The following is a 20,609-nucleotide window of genomic DNA, read 5'->3' as shown; positions in this document are numbered from 1 at the left end:
AGCGGTAATTTTCTTGATATTACTTTCTAAAAATAGCTTTAATAAACCTTACAGCTATACAGCTTTGCGAAAGGTCGATCAAATTCATTTTATAAAGGTTGAAAATAACCAATTTTTATTGATGTCTTGGCAACAGATCAATCAGTGTAGCAGTCATTTGGTTTCCAAGAGAATGTGAGATTTTTTCTGCCTTTTATTAAGATGATGTAAGGCAACATTATCATCGATAAGGGAAAAACCCACGGCGTTGGCGGATTTATTTTTGCAAACGTCTGCTTTTATTACATTTTCGATTATCATTTCTTTGATTGACGTTAAGTTAATTTATATATAATTAGATAAGATCTGCCTGTGGATGAGGGGGAATCCTTGCTGACCTCACTGTTTACACTATTCTTCATTACTGATACATGTTTCCAAAGAAAAGAAGTCGATATAAGGGAGAAACTATTTCCAAAATTGAAAGAACGTTTCACCATTTTGGGGAAATCTTGCACTTGTTGGGAGTAAAACTTACTGAAATATTCCGGCGCCATTGCAAACGGCCAACTTTCAGAGTGAAACTGACACAAGACGTTCTTTTTAAAATTTCTTACTTTTAACAATGTGTATCTTAAAAAATTTTAGAGAGGGTAAATATCTCCTAAATCTCGAGTTCCAAAATTTTTGTTTCTTGACAGGAAAATGAAGAGCTCGTGCATGCAAATGAGCAAAAAAATTTAACAAAGATTCCCGACTTTGCTCAGAAGGAAACTATCAACAGGCCAACCAAGATTAATAGGGTTTCAGTCACGGCCTTTCCTCAGTATCTTTCTCTGCCCTCCCTGCATGAATGATTCAATCCACGACTGTGGCAGGATAAGCCCTTGAAAGCACGTTACGGCCGTTCCACATTCCTTTTCTTTACTATACCCGCAAGAATGATTCACTCCATGATTGTGGTAGAATGGGCCAACGAAAGTATCCAAGCAAATAGTTTGCCTTCAAATGATAGACTCAGTCGAGTATTTCGCTCTCTCTTAACCCTTTAACTCCCAAGATCTGATTGTCAATTCTCCCCTCTAGCTGCTACACATTTCGAAGATAAATTTGTCTGATAGACATTTGACCAGCGAATTCAATGAGCACCGGTAGCTGAAGTTGGCAATGCGCAGGCGCTGTTGTAACTTCGGTCGATTAGATGAGGTGTCTTATTCTCTCAGACGAGTTTATCTTCTTTCCAGCCGAGTTCAACTACATAGGAAAAATTTTCAATAATATTTTAGCTTTAATGCAGTTTATTGAAAGGCTCTCGAGTTATCGATCTACCACTGTCTAGGAAGTGTCATGGTGATGTGTCATTTTATGTTGTCCCACAGCCTTTCAATGTCTACCTCACATTATATATTCGGAGACACCGATTAATGGTTAGCTTTGCGCAGTGGCATTACCGTAGCCAGTGAGGTTTATCCGAGGCGCGGTTATTGCTGATTGAAAACTTTTCCCAATACCCCGCAAGACGGCTTGAAATACAGCCGGCTTTGCAATTTTTGACGGTCCATACGTGGACCTTATAATTAAACTAAGAACAAACAAGCTCTCAAGCCTCGTTCAAGTAACGTCTAACCAACGTCAGTTAAACGTTTGACCTGTGAAACCTGAGGCATAGTCGAGTCCGTAGCTAGCTCAACTGCGGTCTCTCTGAGCTTCATGTAATACGTTTCAACAACATGGCGGAAGAAGACGAGGATTCATCGTTAGAACGCGTTCTTCAAAGGCACAGAAAGGAAGCGAAAGATCTTCAGGGTATAAGATCGTCTTCCTTTTTTAATACTGTTTTTCTGACATGTTATGAATCTTTAAGGGAACTCAGATTTTTTTACTATTTCCCACGCTTATGACAATCGGTTCAGGCGGACTTTTGCTCTCATATTTGTGGAATGTTACGACCCATCAGATCATAGGTAACTGTGCATTGTGAGGCTATCCTTATCTCATATCTGTTGAATGAGGCTGAAAGAACATTCGATCTGTATTACTCCACCGAAGATAACTTAAAATAATGTAAGATTTTTCATTGAATTATTTGTTGTACTTGTTTGTTTGTTTGTTTTTTCAGCCAAAATCCAGGCGTTGAAACACTCTGTTCCAAAAGGTGACAAAAAGAAGAAAAAAGAGATGGCTCTTGAGATTGCAAAGCTGGAGGAAGATTTATCCGTGAGACATAAGAATGAGCTGGACTCACTGCAGAGTGACTCAAGTGTTAGTTCTTGCAAATAAGTATTTTTAAAACATATTCCTAAATCATTGTGTCACTGCCCTTCCTTGCAACGCCTTGTTTTTTACTTAAAAAATATTTTTCATGAATGTTTGGACCTAATAATATTAGATGGAACATTCTTCCTACATCCAGTTTTGTGAAGCAAATCAGTATTTAAGATAAGACTCACCTAATGATTCAATAACCCAACTCTCTTAAGTTGTTCCAGAGTCTCCAAGATGTAGCACAAATTTTCTGTTCACCAATATAAAGGGGAAGGGGGGGGGGGAGGGGAAGGTTATCCTGATTCCATTTCATGCACAAATTTTTTAAAAAGTCATGTGTCAGGTATACTTTATACAGCATTTCATGCATCACAAACCTGTAAGGCAAAACTTCAAGTCTCTCCTTGTGTGTGAGGTTTCAGGGAAATCTTGAGGTTTTCACAAAATGAAAGAAATTTTATGGGTCATGTATATTTCAGGAGGCAAATCACTCCTGGTGCTGGTTCACAAATTCACAGATCTTGTTTGAGTTTCAGTTGGATTCACTTGTCACATATTCATTTTTACCGTAATCTCATGCCACATATAAACCCTTTGCCAACCTTGACACACTTTGCAAAATATTCTTTTCAGAATGGTCTTGTTTGTAAGAATTTGTTGTCTCTTTGGACTACATAGGTCCATTTTGCAAATCTCTGTTTTTGGTAAGGTAGAACAAGAAAGAAGAAAATTTACAAACTTGTGGGTTCAGAGGTTTTTAGGTGAACTATTCATTTATAATGGTTGAAGTATGCTTTTTGGCTGGTTATATTTTATTTATCTATTTTGTAGAAAGAGAATCATAAGGAACTAGATGTCACAAAGGAGATGGAATCCATTTCGATAACCTCGGGTGAAGGGGAAACACACTCTCGAGTTTCAAAAGCACAAAAAAGACGGGTAAAAATGTACTATTTTATTATTAATGTTAACCCTTTAACTCCCAAGGTCTGATTGTCAATTCTCCCCTTTAGCTGCTACACATTTCATTGTAAATTAGTTTCAAGAACTTGGTGCTAGATCAAGACAGCACCTTCTATGCGATAAGATTGAATATTCTCATTACCTGTTTGATGAATAATATGGATATTATAGGGAGACGTTTCATGTTAATCACTTCTGGGAGTTAAAGGGTTAACTAACAGCTGAACATTCTAGTTCCTGTAAGAGAATTACTTATGTAAGTTTTCACATAGGGGAGACTGGCAAAATATGTTATACTGCTAATTTTTTCTGTGCAATCCATATATTTGCATGACCATAAATGATACTGCTCATCAATTTTTTCATTATTATTAGGACAAAAAAGCTGCTAAAGATAAGGAAAGAGAACAAAGAACTGCTGAAGCTGAATTGGAAAATGTGCATAGTGCACGTAATGTGGAAGCTGAGAAACTAAAAGAAATCTTGGCAACCAGAGGATTGTCCATAAAAGAGGTATATTTTATTAAGAAGGTGCCACCAATCATGTCTCTTGCTAGGGTCATTGTTATACAAGGTTTGGTTAATTGCCCAAAAATAGTTAATTTAAATGCTGGAGAACAGATTGACAAATTCAGGAAGAATGTATCCATGAAAAATGGCCACATGTATGGTTGATAGTGTGACTAATCACCTATGCATATCAGCAACCTTTCAAGTCAGGCTGTTTGGTGTAGAGAGAATGACCACAATAAATGTGTTTTAGGTGGGCAGAGTAACCCCTTGTGATGATTAGCTGAAGTACTAAAGGTCACAGTACAATGATATGCAAACCTCTCATGAAGTACACTGTATGTGATACTGCTGTCAGAAGTTTGACTTTGTCCACTAACTTGCTTGATTTGCTTTGTTTTCAGATCACTCCTGATGGACACTGGTATGCCATACTTTATTGTAAGCTCCTAATTAGCCAAAAGATGATGAAAAAGGATTGTGTGAATATCGTGTAGTGTAGATGATATCGATATATTATCTGTTTTTTAACAACTGCACTGCTAAATGGAGGTTGGGTGCCTGAAACATCCAGGAGCTTCCACTATAGGTAGCCAGCTCCTAGATGGAGACTTCTCCCATGGCTGGTAAATCCTGGCAACCCAGCCATGAGCCCCCACACAGGAAAGGGAAACAGGCACCCATCACACTGAAGAAACAGTGGAAAGAGGGAGGGAATGGGTGGGGAAAACTGCCTCGTGAAGAACTGCCACTCCTCACAACGCTGCAAGCACACACTCAAAGTACACACAAGAATGCCTGAAACAAAGAGCATATGGAATTCTGATGTATGCGCATATGCAATAAACTGCTGACTACAGAGAACATTGATGCTCTTTGGTGTTAAATCTGCTAAATTACATTTAACAGCATGCAGAAATTTAACCTTGAATTCTTCATCATCAGCTTGTACAATGCTATTGCTGATCAGCTGTCTAGGAGAAATCAACAGGTATGTAGAAGAATTCCCCAGAGAGTCTAAAATGTTAAATGAAATTTAGTGTTCTTTTCTAACTTGTGCCTTTTTTGTCAACATTGTGAAATAAATGCTTATGAAATGTGTGTTGCTTTAGAAAACATCCACACCTCTCCTGTGGGGAATAAAGGAATGTTATTTTTATGCCTGGTAACCAGCATCCTTAACACATTCTTGACATTCCCTCACAGTTAAATTCTGATTTTATTCTTTCCCGTTTACACATCGACTTTTGAAACACGCTAATCATCTCTAAATTTCTAAAGGACTTGTCTTAGAAGTTTAATTTTATTCCTGGAATCACAAAGTTATGAACTCCTAATGGTGATCTAAAGTACATGAATCATCCTGACGAGTGTAATATAGGTTGGAAGGCTGGTAACTTAAATTTCTTGAGAAAACTTTCTTGTAATGGTAGAACAGCAAATTCTTAGGACCGGCCATGAAGGAACCGCCAGTAACAATTACAGGTCGGGAAAATTGGCTTTCAGAAGAAACGCAACGGAAGTGATAATTAATAAATACAATATAATAGGTTACCGCACTGCGAATTTTACGTTATTGCCAATTGATGGTCAATCATTTTTGTGTTTTAGACTGGTATGCAAACATTACGAAAACTTGCAGCAGATTATATGTTGAGCCATCAAGATGATTTTTTACCATTTTTGACCGATGCGAAAACTGGGAAGCTGTACACATCAGGTAAAAATTGTAACGTTTTCGCTTTACTTGCTGGATGAATAGGGACAAGTTTTTGCTATGATTTTGGACGATATTAGATCCCAATGTTATCAATGTTTCTATCTAATTCTTATGAAGCGCATTTATCAAAGAGCACAGCTGAAGAGGGCAAAGCCTTTTATGTGAGATGAAGAAACGCTACCTCCGGCTCAGTAAAGGGATGAACTTCTAGGTGATCTGAAAGCTAGACTAGACGGCTTCAGGCAAGTCTAGAACAGAGCAACTACCCGAGAAGAAAAAGGCAATTAAAGCACGGTGCCTTGGGTTGAGAGCCTGTTTCTCGCCGTAAATGTCCGCGTGTCCAAGTTCGATTCAGGCTGCTGTACTCAGTTAAGCTTGAAGTCAGTAGAGCAGACTAGGATCCTGTAGTTAAAGCTGAAGAAATGCTATCGAGGCCTAGCTGGTTTCCAACTATTTGGAGAGAGAGAGTAGTTAGCTCAACGGTGATTTTTTTATTTATTCTGTATTTGCAGATCAATTCGTTCAGTATTGCGAAGAAATCGCTGCAACTGCTTCATGGGGAGGGCACCTTGAGGTAAATTCTTTGTTTCGCATTTACATTACTCAGATTTATTGTCTAACCTCAGTGAGATGCGTGGTGTTTTCTTTTTCGTTTTTGTTGTTGTTTTTTTCGAAGTTATTTTTATGTGACTTTTGGTTCGTGGTGAAGGGCCTAGCTCAGTGCCCGTAAAAGTCAGCTTGTAGGAAAAGCTTTTTGCCCTTTTTTTTTCTTCCTTTAACCCCCGTGTGAGGGCGAAAGAGGAAGGAGAAAATGAAAGAGAAGCTAAGAATAAGGTTCTTCGAAGACTCGAGTGTCCATCGACAGTCATCTGAAGAGTCATGGCTTATAAAGTCAATGACGAAAGGGATTTTTTTAGGTTTTTACAGTTTCATTCGCCGTGGTCGTTTTAACTAAACTTACAGTATACATTTTATTTGAATTTAATTGTAGAGAATTCGAGGAAAAATAGAACACTGAAGTTACTGCAGAAATCACAACATAATGTAATGTTTTGGACTGCAGTGCACTATTTGTTTTGATTTGTCAAGTATTGTCGGACGTGGTTCGAGTTATCGCGGTGAAAAATAAACAGTATAGAGAATGACATGAGAGGAAACGAAAATTGCTTCGAGTCAGCGGAAGGTTCGGGTTATCGAGGGTTGAGTCACCGAGGGTAAAATTGCAGCATATATTTGGCGGAAATCTAGGGGAAATCGAATTTGGTTTGAGTTAGCGCGGGTTCGAGTTAGCGAGGGTTCGAGTTAGCGAGGGTTCGAGTTAGCGAGGGTTCGAGTTAGCGAGGGTTCGAGTTAGCGAGGGTTCGAGTTAGCGAGGTTTCGAGTTATTGAGATTCTACTCTTCTGTTAAAGGGCGGCATTGAAAAACAATGATTGTCACATCAGAAGTTTTTATCTTCAGTGCCGCCCTTTTATAGTCCTTTTATAAGTCCAGACCAACCTGAGAGTCGTATGTTGTCTCCAACGGCTTTCACGATTACGGTGCGCCTCCGCCAAAACGACCATAGTATCTATTTTATTATATTTGTTCTAATTTATTACGGGGCAAAAAAAGGACAATTTGAAATGTCCCATTGGTTTCGATACTTATGAGGTTTCACAGGAGCCTGGGTTCTTTTCGTGTCATATACCTCGTCCCCGTGTTTTTATTGTCCCCTGCCGTATTCTGACATTTTAACACAATTGTCTTCCCAACAGATCCAGGCTTTGTCTCAAGCTCTAAAGCTTCCTATAGAAGTTTATCAAGCTAACGCCCCAGTTCTAAGAATAGGAGAGGACTATGATGACCGGCCATTATTGTTATCGTAAGTGGAAGAAATACCAACGAAAAAAGCGCACCAGAGATGCGCGAGGGAAAGGGCCTCGTTACGGGATGGAATGAGAAAGGTTATCCTTTCCATAATCAGATCCCTCGTCTTAATGCTAGTCTATCGCAACCCCGCAGCCGTGGTTTCAAAAGTCAGGACGACCAAGGACGAGTAAGCAGTCTCTGAATCGATCTCTCGTTTAACCCTCTACACCTTAACATCAGTATGCACATTGTCCTTTCTGTTCCCTATACATTTTCTGGGTGCTGGCAAAGAGAATTTGTTTAACAATCAAAAGCTTCTTTAGTTGGTGATCAGTTTCTTTATTCTCATGACCTTAATGTGTGATTAAGGGGTGATATTGTAAGGAGAATTTATATGCTTGTCATTCTTTCGGGTGGAAGGGTTAAGGGAATGGAAACAAAATAGACCTTGGGAGTGGGTCTCAATAGAATTAACCGTTGGCGTAAGATGGCCAAAAATTAGCCATCGGGCGTAAAAATTTGACAAATTTTACCCGTTAGTCGCAAGAAAAGTTAACCGTGAATACAATGTATGGTGACAACAATAGAAAGATGGTAAACGTTAGCAGGAGCCTAGTGATGGGTTCCCGGCTGCCGTTAGCCGAAAATTGGCCAAAGTTTTAGCCATTCGCCGTAAAAGTTAACATCCCCTTAAGACCCTCTAGGGAGGGGGTTGGAAGTCGGCCCCAGGATTCGTAGATCACGAGTCTAGTGTGCTAGCATCAGTAAATTCTGCCTTTCGTTAGTTGCGCTACAGCTTCTTTATAGATTTAATTGTTGTTGGTGTTCATTCATAATTCTTGTCTCGATTTGCTTGTTGTTTTCTAGATATCATCACCATGAATACGGTCTGGGAGAGCATTACAACTCAGTCATTCCCACAGAAGAATGTTTTGACAGCTAGCACTTAGAGTAATGATTCATTGAACGCCCTGAAAACGATTTATTACAATCAAAAGACTATCAATGTGTACCAGAACACCCATAGTGGTCATTTAAATAAAAGATTAGACGTCGTGACATTTGTTTGTCGAATATGCCTTCCGGTAACCGAGAGCCATCCCGTCACCTAAACTTATTTGACCAGTTGAATCGAGTGGATAAGTTTTAGTTAACGACAGCACCTTTAATTAAAGGTGAGTATTTGACAAAGTTTACCTGCTTCTTTTCCACGTTGATGAAGCTTTCATCTGATCGGATCAATGATTAAAGAGTCTTGTGGAAGCGAAAGAGAGTTATCAGATCTTGTAGGGGGGCTTAACTGTAATGTGAAATCAACTTGGAACCACTGCCTTCTTCATATTTCCTCTTTATTGACATTATAGTTTGATTTTAGTAATTTCGTGAAAAATTAGATAAAGCTTCAAGATTGGCAAACGGACTGGCTCCAATTTATAGGTCACTTTAAAGGTCTGAACAAAATGAGGCCAAGAGCAAAACTTAAACATTATGAAAATTAGGTCATCTACATGGGAATAAAAATTAATTTCATATCAAAGGTCACTCTTATCCTCATTTCCATAGAGGAACTTCAAGTATCTTTTGATATACTTTCGACTTCATATTGGAAACAACAATAACAACACTGATCAGCCTTAACGAGAATTTGACGTGCAAAAACAAAATTTAGAGAATTCCTAGCTGTTTGCTGATGTAGCACACTACAAAAAGTTAAAATGATTATCCTTCAACTCTGTCCCCGTAGGAGAGAGCTTTGGAGTTCATCAGAGGCTGTTTGATTTCAATCTACTCTTTTGATCGCCATACATTCGTGTTGTCTAAAAATTGTAATTGGAAGTGTCCATTACATGGATTTCTTTTTTGATATAAAACTGTTTATGCTCTGGCATGGGAAAAAAGTTTTAATATCAATTTTTCTCGTTTTCTCCGGGATTGGCTCCTGGTTTATCCTGATCGGCCGTTCCGCTCTCATCTGGTTTCATAGCTGGGAAAAATAGTACCTCCTACAACAAACAGAACAACAGTGCAATTAAAATAAACACGTTACTTTAACTGATGTTGCTCATTCTGTAGTATAGCAGGTTTGAAAGATGCTAAAAAAAAAGTTAAATAATAAAAAATAATGATAATAAAAAGAAAATGTGTAGCCAGTGTTTCAAGGAGAGGCAAGAATTCTCAATCGAGGTGCGCCAAGCAGGGGAGTAGGGGCCCCAACAGCATTTGTTTATGGAGGGGAGGGCCCCAAGAGCATGTCTTTGGAAAGGAGCATCCCAAGGGCAATTTTTTTTTATGGGAGGGGGAGAGTCTTGAAAAGCATTTTTGCAAAATTAAAGAAAACTTTGAGCTGTTTTCCTACGGTTTTCAATTTTTTACTGGGCTGGGAAGGAGGGTAACGTGCACTCTTAGACTCTTCCCCCCCCCCCCGACCTTGTTTAAAGAGCTGTATAGGTCTCTTTACTTTTAGTTCCAGAGTGAGATGACACCAGAAGTAGGGTATCAAAATTAAAGATGGAAAAAGAAAAGGCAAAATAAAACAAACCTTGATGTTATTTGAATCCGTAAGGAACATTGTGAGTCTGTCTATTCCCATACCCCAACCAGCTGTGGGTGGCAGGCCATACTCAAGAGCTGTGCAAAAGTTTTCATCCACGAACATTGCCTCATCATCACCAGCGTCTTTATCCTACAGGAACAAAATTAATTTAAGCAACTAAGGTGGACACAACTCAGCTAGACTTTTTAAAAGTGTTGTATAGTGAAAGGATCAATATTAAGTCCAATCAAATTCCCAACAGCATTTTTTCTCAGGAAAGTGTAATATTCTCACTTTTTCCTTTCTTTAAGCCTAGCAAAATGTGCTGACAGGCCAGCACAACTCCTGTCAGACATTAAGTGTAATATGAACAATTTTCCCCCAGTTGCCCATATGTAAACAAAAAAAAAAAGAGGCATGCTGATGAGGATCCTTTAAGGTAGTTTTTTAAAATGTACAGAGAAATCATCGGCTCCTTGTGTTATTTTCTTGTATTTGGAAAGAAGTTGTGATTACTTTATTTGACAACCCAGTTTTTAAAACGTCACCATTAAAGATGCCCATCTTCTGCACTTGTGTGTTGAGTTCACCTCCCAACTAGAAGATAAGTCTCAGACATTCAAGGCACAACGGGAAAATTTCCTATATGTCTCCAAGGCATGAAACAGTTTATGTCCATTACAAAGAACATGCTGTGATGAACTTGGAAATTACTTTGACCTCACATGATTTAGTCGACAATCATTGCCATTAGGCTATGATACATGCCCAAGTAAGGTTGGAGTTATACATAATTACACAATCAAAAAATATGGCAATGGTAAAATAGTTTGAAAAATTAGTGATTTGACTTTCTCAACCTTCCCTAGATAGAGCAATTTTCAATCGAGTGTTGGAAGTCAATACATGATTCCTTTGGTTTTGCTTACTTCCCTCTGTGATTGATCCAGGCAGTGTGGTTGGTTTTACTTCAAGTTCTCATTGGCTCTTAACCCCTTAACTTCCAAGATCTCATTAGTAATTCTCCTTACTGTCTCCCATACAGTTCTTGTGATGTTAGTTTGGAGAATTTGGTGTTGGATCAACTTGTGATCCCCTAATTGATATTTCTCTTTATTCTCATCACTAGTCTGCTCAAAATTGTATGGATAATGTAGGGAGAAATTCTGTCTTGCTCACTCAAGGGAGTTAAAGGGTTAAAGGTATGTTCCTTTCTTTTGATTGGCCATTGTGATTACTTTGGTTTTGGTTTTACAACACTCCATCAGAAGCGCTCTGCTGAAAAAAAGAATTTCTGTTTACCTTGGCTTGAAGCTGAAACATCTCCCTCTGTACAACAGGATCATTCAATTCTGTGTACGCATTGCACACCTCTTTACGGCAAACAAAGAGCTCAAATCTCTCAGAAAGGCCAGGGACAGATCTATGCCTGACCAGAAAACAAGGAAATAATAAAATTATTAAAAATTTGTTATGTTGCTGGACAGCAGGGGAGAAGAAAAGCTTTGAGGTTGGGTCACCAATAATGTGTCCTGTTTAGTAATGTTTTTAGTTTTCTTCTAGTTGTAAAAATATGTTCCCATGAGCACCCAAGCCATCACTTACTCAGTGCTTTCAGGTGGCAACAAATGAATGCAACAAGGATGATCCTATCACCTCACGTGAAATAGTCTGCAGTAACTGAACTACAGCAAACGTGCCTGGTGAGGTTTAAGAGAGGTCTTATACACAAGCCAAGTGGCCCAAACCCACCAACACTACCCTGGTTCTCAAGACATCATGTAACTAGGAGAGGACAGTCTATTGATCTACTCACTGAGTGTTTATAGAAATCCAAATATCAAAATTGTTCTGATTTATGCATGTTACTTACCACTTTGAAAGTGGGCTCATTATTTGAGGATGATCAATGATGAAAGTTGGATTGACACAGGTCTCTTCCAGAAATTCACCAACAAGCTGTCAAATGAATAAAGGAAGTAAGTCATTTGTAATGGTTCTAAGGCTGCAGAGTTCCAATAGCATCCTTATCCAACAACAAGCTAATTGTCTGAATATTGATTTGTTGCACTGTGCTAAGCTCTTTGTGACCAAAACATCTTGTAAAAAACGCTTGTCACAAGAGTCCTTAGTTTCTCACAAGTGCATGACTGAATGTTTTGTCTCCAAGGCATGAAACAGCTTAATTCCATCATAACGGAAGAGCTGTGATGAACTTGGAATTCAATCTAACCTCGCATGATTATGTTGACAGTCACAGCTGAGTAGCTATGTCACTTGCCCAGCAAGGTGTACTACCATAACATAACTTTACACGAAGCAGCAACATTATACTCTGAATATCTCTTACAGCAGCTCAGCTTATTCCATTTATAATATCTGTTCATGTATCATGCATTTCCCCTTGAAAACTCAACCAGTATTCACATTAACATTTGGAAATCATAATCTTTCTTTGCCTCCCTGCTGCTTTAACAAAAAAATTTCCACACTTACAAGCAAAAATTTCCCTATTCAAAAATTCTCCAGCCCACTAACTGAAACACATTTGATATACGGTTAAAACACAATTATAAAATTTATCACAAAGAGATGAATTGAGGCTAACTTTGTCTAACAGTCTTGTAATGGTTCTCGGAGAACTGCAATCCACATTGTGTTTGATGCACAAATCATCTAAAATCTGCCTTGTCTCTGAAAGTAATCAGTAATATATCATAAATGTAAATTACATGGTTTAACATACAGCAGAGTGTAAAATTATATAACTTTCTTGGGGTGTAACTGGCATTCACAGAAAGAGAGGATTGTTATTTAGATGAAGTCAAAAGTCTTGAAGTGTTACCTGATGTGCCAAACTCAGATGGGGGAGGCAGCTTGACATTCAATGCCTTTTCAAGATCAGGTACCATGTGAACCCTTTTAAAGGGTGGAGTAAAGTCTACTGTCAGAGGTTCACCAAGGTTTTCAGGATCAGTTGCATTTGGATGATATGTAACCACATAACCCCCTGTTAGTGACTTGACCATTCCTGAAAAACATAATAAAATATATGCTTGGTCATCAATCTATGAGGGCATTTTCAAACTGTTTTTTTCTTTGAGTTAACAACCTTTTTCTGTGCAATATGCTCCATAATAATCTTTAGAAACTGAGCAACATTACATGAACTAGTTCGGAAATACCATCTTGTGTAGTTATATTCTTTTCGATAAGCCAAAATATTTTCAGTGTAGATGACTAATACTTGATATTTTGTTCTACAGAATTACTTACTTGCATACTTTTAAGAAGTTAACGTAAGGAAAGTAAGAGAATAGGTCAGCATTGCGACTTACCAGACAACAAAACTTCTGTAAGCTCCATAAGATCATTGTAATCTGCATAGGCCATGTAGAACTCGCAAGTGGTGAACTCTGGGTTATGAGTCATATCAATACCTGCAGGAAACAAAGACATGAAATAACCATTAAACATGCTCTCATTGGTCAATAGGTGTGTTTACATGAGAGAACAAAGCACTCCATTCTCATCCCTAACAACTATCGGTAGTATTCTTTTCCTGGTTACCTTATTCTGACTCCGAGGTCACCACATGACCACTTTCTTAGCTCTGAGCTAGAAGACCTAATATGCAGACACAGCCCTGTCTCAAAACTCAGTTATTAAGCTTACCCTAGACCCACTTTGCTTTACAGTATAACATTCTTGAGAAAGGAAACACCCAAGTCTAACATATTATTTCCACTTTGATTTTAATAAGTGTTGAAGCACAACATGTTTGATATAGATGTGTAAATAATTTGTCTCATTAGGTACCTTCATTCCTAAACTGCCTTCCAATTTCATACACTCTATCAATTCCTCCAACAACAAGCATCTAAAGAGAAGATAAAATAAAATAAGTTAGTTTTTCTTGCAGAAACCACACCTGTCCTTTAGGTCTTCTCTTAAAAAATAGTCCAATAAACAAAAAGATCCAAAACATCCAAGTCATTCATATGTCATTCAAAGTGGTCCCTTAGCAGTTCCAAACAGTCTATTTAACACCTCATGACACAAACACGTGCAGTTTAACTCCTTACCATGGATACAGTGATCAATTATAGCAAATAACAACATTGTACAAAACACTTGTGCCAAGTTTCCAAAAAAAATTTCTGAACAATTCTTAAACACATTCAATTGACCACATTTGTGGCACAAGCAAGAACATTTTTACATGAACACTCATGGCACTATACTTTATTCTCACAGTGCCTCTCTATACCTAAGTGTATGAATACATAAAAGTGAACGTCCAGGGTAGCCTCAGTGACAGGGGATATCAGTACCATTAGTTACATGTATCTCCTGCCCAAATAAGCTGATGCAGTTTACTTGGCTCATGAGCAGGACAACACCCTTAGGATGTCTTAATCCACAATCGTCATGAGTTCAGTACCAGGCAGTGCTGAAAATTAGTGACACTATCTTGCTTACTTTGTGATACAGTTCAGGAGCAACTCTCATGTAGAGATCCATATTCAGGTCATTGTGGTGTGTGATGAAAGGTTTGGCTGCAGCTCCTCCTGGAATCATGTTCATCAGTGGTGTTTCTACCTAGTGGCAAGAACTGATTGCTTATAATAATTGCTTCATTCACATTCTTTTATCATAAGACTGTAACAAATTATTGTTAAACTCAAAAAATCATGAACATCAGGAATATTCAAAACCATTTTAAAATGTGTGGCTGCAAAAGCCAATTGAGCATGCAGGAACAGTCATACTTTTGTGGTCTTGAGATCCAATTGCAATTGCAGACTTTTGATTGTGATAGGCAAATAGATATTAAGTTGAAGATTTAGATATATGAAAATTCACATATTTGCAATGCGGTGGAAAGATGAAATTAGAAGATCCTTGCAGCTAAGAACACTACTGAAACTAGTAGTTGTAAGTAGGACCTGAAAAAAATTTCAGACCTGTACGGAAATTTTTTTTCAGGTCCTAATTTAATTTCATTTAATTCATATTTCAAACATCTAAAGTAATTCAGTAATGCTATATACTAAGTGACTCTTCAAAAGTTTTCCAGAAATGTCAAGGTTTCCCAGGTAAAAATGGTCTGCAGACCTTATATCTTATGAGTGTATCTCTCATCTGGGCATTTTAAGGCACAGTACCATTGAAATCCACTTACTTCAAGAAAGCCCAAATTGTCAAGAAACTTCCGAATGTAATTGATGATCTTTGCTCTGACAATAAATTTTTGCCGCACTTTGTCATTGAGAATGAGATCCAGATAACGCTGTCTATATCTTGTTTCCTACAAAAAAAAAAAAAACAGAATTGTTCATTTGGTAACACTCTAATCATATCAGAAAACTATGACAACAATTGCAATTTTGCCACCTAACTAATAATCTGCCCACAGAACTCTTGTGTCCTCTCTCTCTCCCCCATAACAGTGTAATGTATGCCCAAAAGTGACATGAAAACAATGGGCAATCTTCACCCTAAACATTGAGTCAGCTAAGCCAAAACAACTGTTAGGGGTTAATCAAATTTACATCATTCTTCTGGTCGAAAGTAGGTTTGATTGCACGTAAGCACAATGTACTCCAGTTTCACAATAGTGGATTTATAGGCACAGGAAATCTCTGAAGCACACCAAAGCTAAAGGCATTCAAACTCTAATATAGACTACAATAAGAAAAGCTTTAATTCTGCAATGTGAAATGTTAGAGTGGATACCTTATCCTTCAATCCAAAGTGAAGATGAGGGAGCATATGCAGACAAGGTGATAGCAATTGAACCTCTGATGGCAGGATGCTCAATTCACCCTTCTTTGTTTTGCCTAATGGAAAATGAATATCTTAGGGGTCAGTTTTTTGTATATTCAGGTGCCATAATTTAACATCAAGCAATCAAATGACAATTAAAAATCCTGATACAAACTAGAACTACTCTTAGTCAATAGAAATTATTGAAAAAGAATGTTTATAAATTCCTTATCAAGCAATTTATCAAAGCTAAGGTATATAAAAAAAACAATACAAAACAAAGAAATTTAAACTGAACTAATTAAGATACCTGGTTTTCCACGGATTCCAATTATATCACCACGTCTAATCTTATTGTGGACCTCGACAAAATCTTGTTCAGCAGCTCTAGCATCTGCCATCACCTGAATCTTCACTCCTTCTCCTCTCAAATCATAAAATATTAGCTTAGCACCAGACAGACGCTTTGCATGGATTCTACCTGTTGAGAAAAAAAGATAAGGTGAAGCCATCAAGAACCTTTCAATTTTTTAAAAGCAAGCTGCAGCTGAAGGATTACTGATGTATTCTAATAGGGAGATCTAAGTAGCTTTAGGTAAATTATACGTAATGGTTAGCAATTGTAAGCAATAAAGAAAAATAAAAGGGCGAAGCCTGTGTAAAGACTAGCTTTCACAGCTGCCAAGGCTGTTCTTTGTTTTTGAAGAAGAAGAAGAAGCAACAAAGGGAATTGTGAAAAGTCCCTTTAGATGAGGGAGTTCATTACAGGTTACCCAATATCAATCCAATAAGTATCCCTGACAGGCACTGTGAGCATGAATGTCTTTTCAGGAAAGCATCACAATGACCTTGGCCAAATTTGACTCAGATCTTGGATCCTGAGTTGAGCAAGACAACCTCTAGACCCATGACTCCCAAAGAAAGGTTAAATCAAAAGGGACAGGGACTCAATTAAGCAAAAAAATCACTCCAAACACCTGAACTGTAGATTAAAAGGGAGGATGGAAAAAGGAGGAATGAGTGGGAGTCTGTGACTTGTTTGTGATACAGACTTGGTAGCATTTTCTTTTTATATCAGGGGGCGGGGGGGGGGGGGGGGGGGGGGGGGGGGTAGGAAGTCTTTTTGAAAAAGATGTTAAACCAGTGATGTTAACAAGGAATTCCACAAATACCTATGATGTCCAGGAAATAATATCTTAAAAGATTGTTTCAAGTATTTATCAATTAGTATCATTTTTTTCAACTCACCACTAAGAGAAACCACATCATCTGACCATGTCCCATCAGCGACATCTTTGTACTTTTCAATGAACTCCGTTAATGAGATGGAGACATGAAACTTGTGAGGGTATGGAGAATCATTACTAGCCTTCAGAGCTTGTATAGCTTGGCTTCGGATTTTAAAGTATTGCTACAAGACAAACGAAGCAAAGATTAGCAAAACACTTTCTCAAAAAAGAAACAACATTTTGCAAGAAGTATTCTATAAATCAAATATTATCACTCATTGACAGCAGCCACGATTGTTATTTACATTATAAAAAAGACTTGACTTGTCACTGACATACTCTACAAATTTAACACCTAAAAAATTAAGTATAAAATTGCAATGAAAAAAAGTAAAAATTTTAGGAAAAATTTAAGGAGCATATGCTGGGATTTTCGAAAAAAGCAGGTCTACCGCTGCCAGTAAAACCTCATGGCCTGTGAGCAAGCTCTCGTGTATGGGATTTGCCTCACGGCTACTTTCCGGGCAAAGCCGCCTAAAACACCATTGGAAGCCCGTTATGGTAAAGCAACTGGGACCCTTTTATGTTCTTGAAGGTCAAGCTCCACTCAAGCCAGGCTGCGTCTCTCTTGCGCGAGAATCGAGAGAAAGCAAAAGTTAAGAGGTGTGAGGATTATTTCACTTGGCGATATTTAAGGGAGTTACTACATCACGGGCGACGAGCGGGGATAGAAAAAACGACCCAAATATGAGCGGTCAGCGGTGAAACAGCTTTTATACTTCATATAGAGACATATAATTTGTTGTTCCAGAGACAATCGTGTTGTAAAGCCGAAATGTTAACAGTTTACTTCACAGTTTAAGCAATTTTTCAAAAGTGTTGATTGAACTCATATCTTTTACTGCTTTAATAAACAATGGAGGCTTCGGGGAGGGAGTCAGTGGCATTTGGAAAGGCACCAAGAATAATTATATATATGGTTTGTAGCTAGCTGCGTGACGTGCGTGACGAAAAAAAAAGTATCATGATTTCCAGTTGTCAAAATGTCAATCAAATTTGGCAGGAACTTGGTTTTCGCACTGTAGTTTGCTTTTAATGGAAGATTTTTCCATGGATGAAGACCAAAAGCCAACAATCTTAAGAGATTTAGAGATCGACTTTTTGAAAGAACATCTCAATGGCTTTTCTGTTGAAGGCAATTATTGTTTTGGATATTTCGAGGGAAACAGCAGAGATGGATGATCTGTTAGTTGAATTTCAGGCATTGAACTCCACGTGTTATGTACTTACAGAAAGCCATTCAAAAGAGAAAAACCACAACAGATTTTCTCAAACAGGTATATAATCTCTCAGTGTTTTAAAGTGCACAGATCCCGGTTTCCTATCCTGAGTCAAGAGGTTGAATTTAAGCTTATTCAAATGGACTGATTAATTTTCTTTTTACGATAGCTGCGGCCAGTTTTTCCATGCAAGTTGTCTGGATGTGCCTTTCGCGGAGACGCTTACGCAACATTTCACCTGCCTTTAGGGTGGCTTCTTGTCAGCACAAGTAAAGTTTAAATTTTAAAGCTGACTATAACAACGAACCAGATGATGAACTTAATGTCATGTACAGACCTTAATTTGCAAGATAAGAAATACAGTCCTTGGTAGTCAATTAAGATAGATTTCCACGAGCGTCAATGGTGCAGAATCGTAACTTGATGGAGCCAACAGTGGACAACATCCCAGAATTCAAACTTTGTGATTTTTTTCTCGGCTTAAACGCTAAGTCAGTTGTTCAATTGAATAGGAAGAAAAACATTTCGAACGGAAAACAGAATTATTTGCACGTGTGAATCTTTGGAGAAAAGGTCTCCTAAACGAGTGGTCTTGATTGTAAATATTTAAGGAATGGTAAATACATTAGCCTTAACATGGCTGTTTCTCGAAGCTCAGTGTTTTCCTACTTGCCTTTTTTCCACGTGAATTGGGGGCGATTGAATAGATATAATATGCAGTAAAAGAACTTCAGCTAATAGAAATTTTAAATTTCTCATCTTAGGCTGTGGATACAAAATTCAAGTGAAAAGGAAGCCAACTGTGATTAATGCTTTGAACAAGTCAAGATACGTTTTTTTCGTCACACAACAAGTTACATAACGTTAATATCATTCTTCTTGATGCCTTTCCCGGTGTCACCAATGTCTTTCCCGATGCCTCCGTTGGTTAATAGAGCATTAAAAGTATTGTTTCAGTTAAAGCTTGAGGAAAATTGCTTAACTTTTTAAGTAGCGAAGTGTAACTTGGTAACATTTCGGCTTTACAACACGATTGTTTTCTGCAACTACAAAACGTACATTTAATTCTTATTGGTACCTTTCGGATGCCACCGATGCCTTCATTGTTTATTAAAGCAGTAAAAGATATATGTACAATCAACACTTTTGAATTGCTTAACATTTTATTTAGCGAAGTAAACTGTTTACACTTCGGCTTTACAACACGATTGTTTCCTGATACTACAAATGATCTGTCTATATATGTAGTATGAAAGTTGTTTCACCGCTGACCACTCGTATTTGGGTCGTTTTTTCTATCCCCGCTCGTCGCCCGTGATGTAGTAACTCCCGATATTTAAAGGCCCTCTGCATGGATGTAATATTTAACTTCAAGTGAAACTTTAACCTCGGTCAAGGGTGATGAAATAATGAGGCAACAACTTATTTATACGGAAGTTGAGATTTTTTCTGAGAATGGATTGCATCCGAAAAATGACAAATCTTTTATAGACTACCTTAAAATCAATAAAATAATTAAGTTTTCAGAAAGGAATTGAAGAAGCAAATATATCAAATGTACAGTAATGTAGGCCTACACAATCAATGGAAAAAAACAATTAGGTTATGAATGAAAAAGCGAAAGTAACTTCCTCTTACGTTTGGATCCAATGATTCTTCGTCTAATTCATCTTTCTTCTTGTTCTCAGCTGCTTGAGAGCTAGGCGCCTTTAAAACAAAGAAAGGTGGAATGGGTCGAATGTAACCACGTGTCTCCGTGACTAAATCGCTTGAATCCAAAATATCGTCGGAGCCTTACCTCCGCTTGTTTCGCCTCCTTCTCCTTAGCTTTCTTCTCTGCTTTGAGCCTTCTCTTTAGCTCGCTGTTATCAGAGATAATTATTAAACATTCAGTAAAAGTTTGGAGGTCGAGTGATTTAAATTTATACGAGAAATATAACGTACTTCTTGCTAATGTTTCCCTCGCCACCGGCATCCGCCATGCTAAAGCACCTAACTGAACCCTCGTGTGTTCTGAATAGTGGACTCTGGTTGGTCCATAAGGGCTTGAGCCTCCAAAGCGCACGCGCAGTCCGTCCAAAAATTACCCGCGAAAACATGCTAAAGATTCCGCGAAAATGATCAAGACAAATAAATTTTCTTTCATTCGGCTGACCTCCATAGCCACTTGATCGATTCCTTGCGCATTAAATGCTTGAAATTAAACTTCAGTATGGAAATTCAGGCCGAATAGTGGTCTCTTTCCTCGCAAAACCACCAGTGCCACACGTACTCGCATATTACGATCCTCTGTCCTCCTTTGAAATCGATTTCTCCCAATATTCGTACCCAGCTCTCCTCTAGAATATTCCAAAAGGGACGGGAGAGTGGGGAACTTGGTTGCGCAAGGGTTCAGCATGTGCCGTAGGGAGCGCTCCGTTAAGTTTTGCTTTCTTTTTCTATTTATCAACTGATTCGTCTATACATTTTTGATGTTTTGAGCTGTGGGTGCTGGACAGAGAAATAGAGGAAA

At 38.1% G+C, this 20,609-nt stretch overlaps 2 protein-coding genes and 1 non-coding gene across 6 annotated transcripts; 2 read left to right on the top strand and 1 right to left on the bottom strand.

The window, feature by feature from the left end:
* Window positions 1–1,409: 1,409 nt before the first annotated feature.
* Window positions 1,410–1,548, top strand: LOC113678050 (U4 spliceosomal RNA). The gene has a single exon (XR_003446841.1). It is a non-coding gene; the product is annotated as a U4 spliceosomal RNA (small nuclear RNA).
* Window positions 1,549–1,626: 78 nt separating this feature from the next.
* Window positions 1,627–9,426, top strand: LOC113678030 (deubiquitinase OTUD6B). 4 transcript variants are annotated; one of them, XR_016185020.1, is made up of 11 exons: window positions 1,628–1,785; window positions 1,893–1,943; window positions 2,099–2,241; window positions 3,076–3,183; window positions 3,583–3,720; window positions 4,122–4,141; window positions 4,663–4,708; window positions 5,329–5,437; window positions 5,950–6,011; window positions 7,193–7,473; window positions 8,154–9,426. XR_016185020.1 is itself a non-coding variant. In XM_089200536.1 (11 exons), exons 1-11 carry the CDS (start codon window positions 1,710–1,712, stop codon window positions 8,227–8,229), a joined length of 936 nt encoding a protein of 311 aa, XP_089056662.1. In that variant the 5' UTR covers window positions 1,645–1,709; the 3' UTR covers window positions 8,230–9,426. The 4 variants fall into 4 exon arrangements, 2 of the variants coding, with proteins under 2 accessions (XP_089056663.1, XP_089056662.1); XM_089200536.1 differs by having other exon boundaries at window positions 1,645–1,785; window positions 7,193–7,299; XR_016185021.1 differs by lacking the exon at window positions 1,893–1,943 and having other exon boundaries at window positions 1,627–1,785.
* Window positions 8,619–20,428, bottom strand: LOC113678033 (lysine--tRNA ligase). The gene is made up of 16 exons (XM_027194904.2): window positions 20,042–20,428; window positions 19,896–19,959; window positions 19,736–19,804; window positions 16,837–16,999; window positions 15,899–16,069; window positions 15,559–15,662; window positions 15,005–15,130; window positions 14,302–14,421; window positions 13,639–13,699; window positions 13,158–13,259; window positions 12,665–12,850; window positions 12,428–12,513; window positions 11,693–11,778; window positions 11,122–11,248; window positions 9,826–9,969; window positions 8,619–9,289 (listed from the first exon to the last, which is right to left on the bottom strand). Exons 1-16 carry the CDS (start codon window positions 20,194–20,196, stop codon window positions 9,194–9,196), a joined length of 1,860 nt encoding a protein of 619 aa, XP_027050705.2. The 5' UTR covers window positions 20,197–20,428; the 3' UTR covers window positions 8,619–9,193.
* Between the last annotated feature and the right edge of the window lie 181 nt (window positions 20,429–20,609).

The sequence above is a fragment of the Pocillopora damicornis genome, chromosome 3 (genome assembly GCF_964200805.1).
Source record: "Pocillopora damicornis chromosome 3, jaPocDami1.2, whole genome shotgun sequence".
Classification (NCBI taxonomy): domain Eukaryota; kingdom Metazoa; phylum Cnidaria; class Anthozoa; order Scleractinia; family Pocilloporidae; genus Pocillopora; species Pocillopora damicornis.
This window is presented reverse-complemented; position numbering and strand designations above follow the sequence as displayed.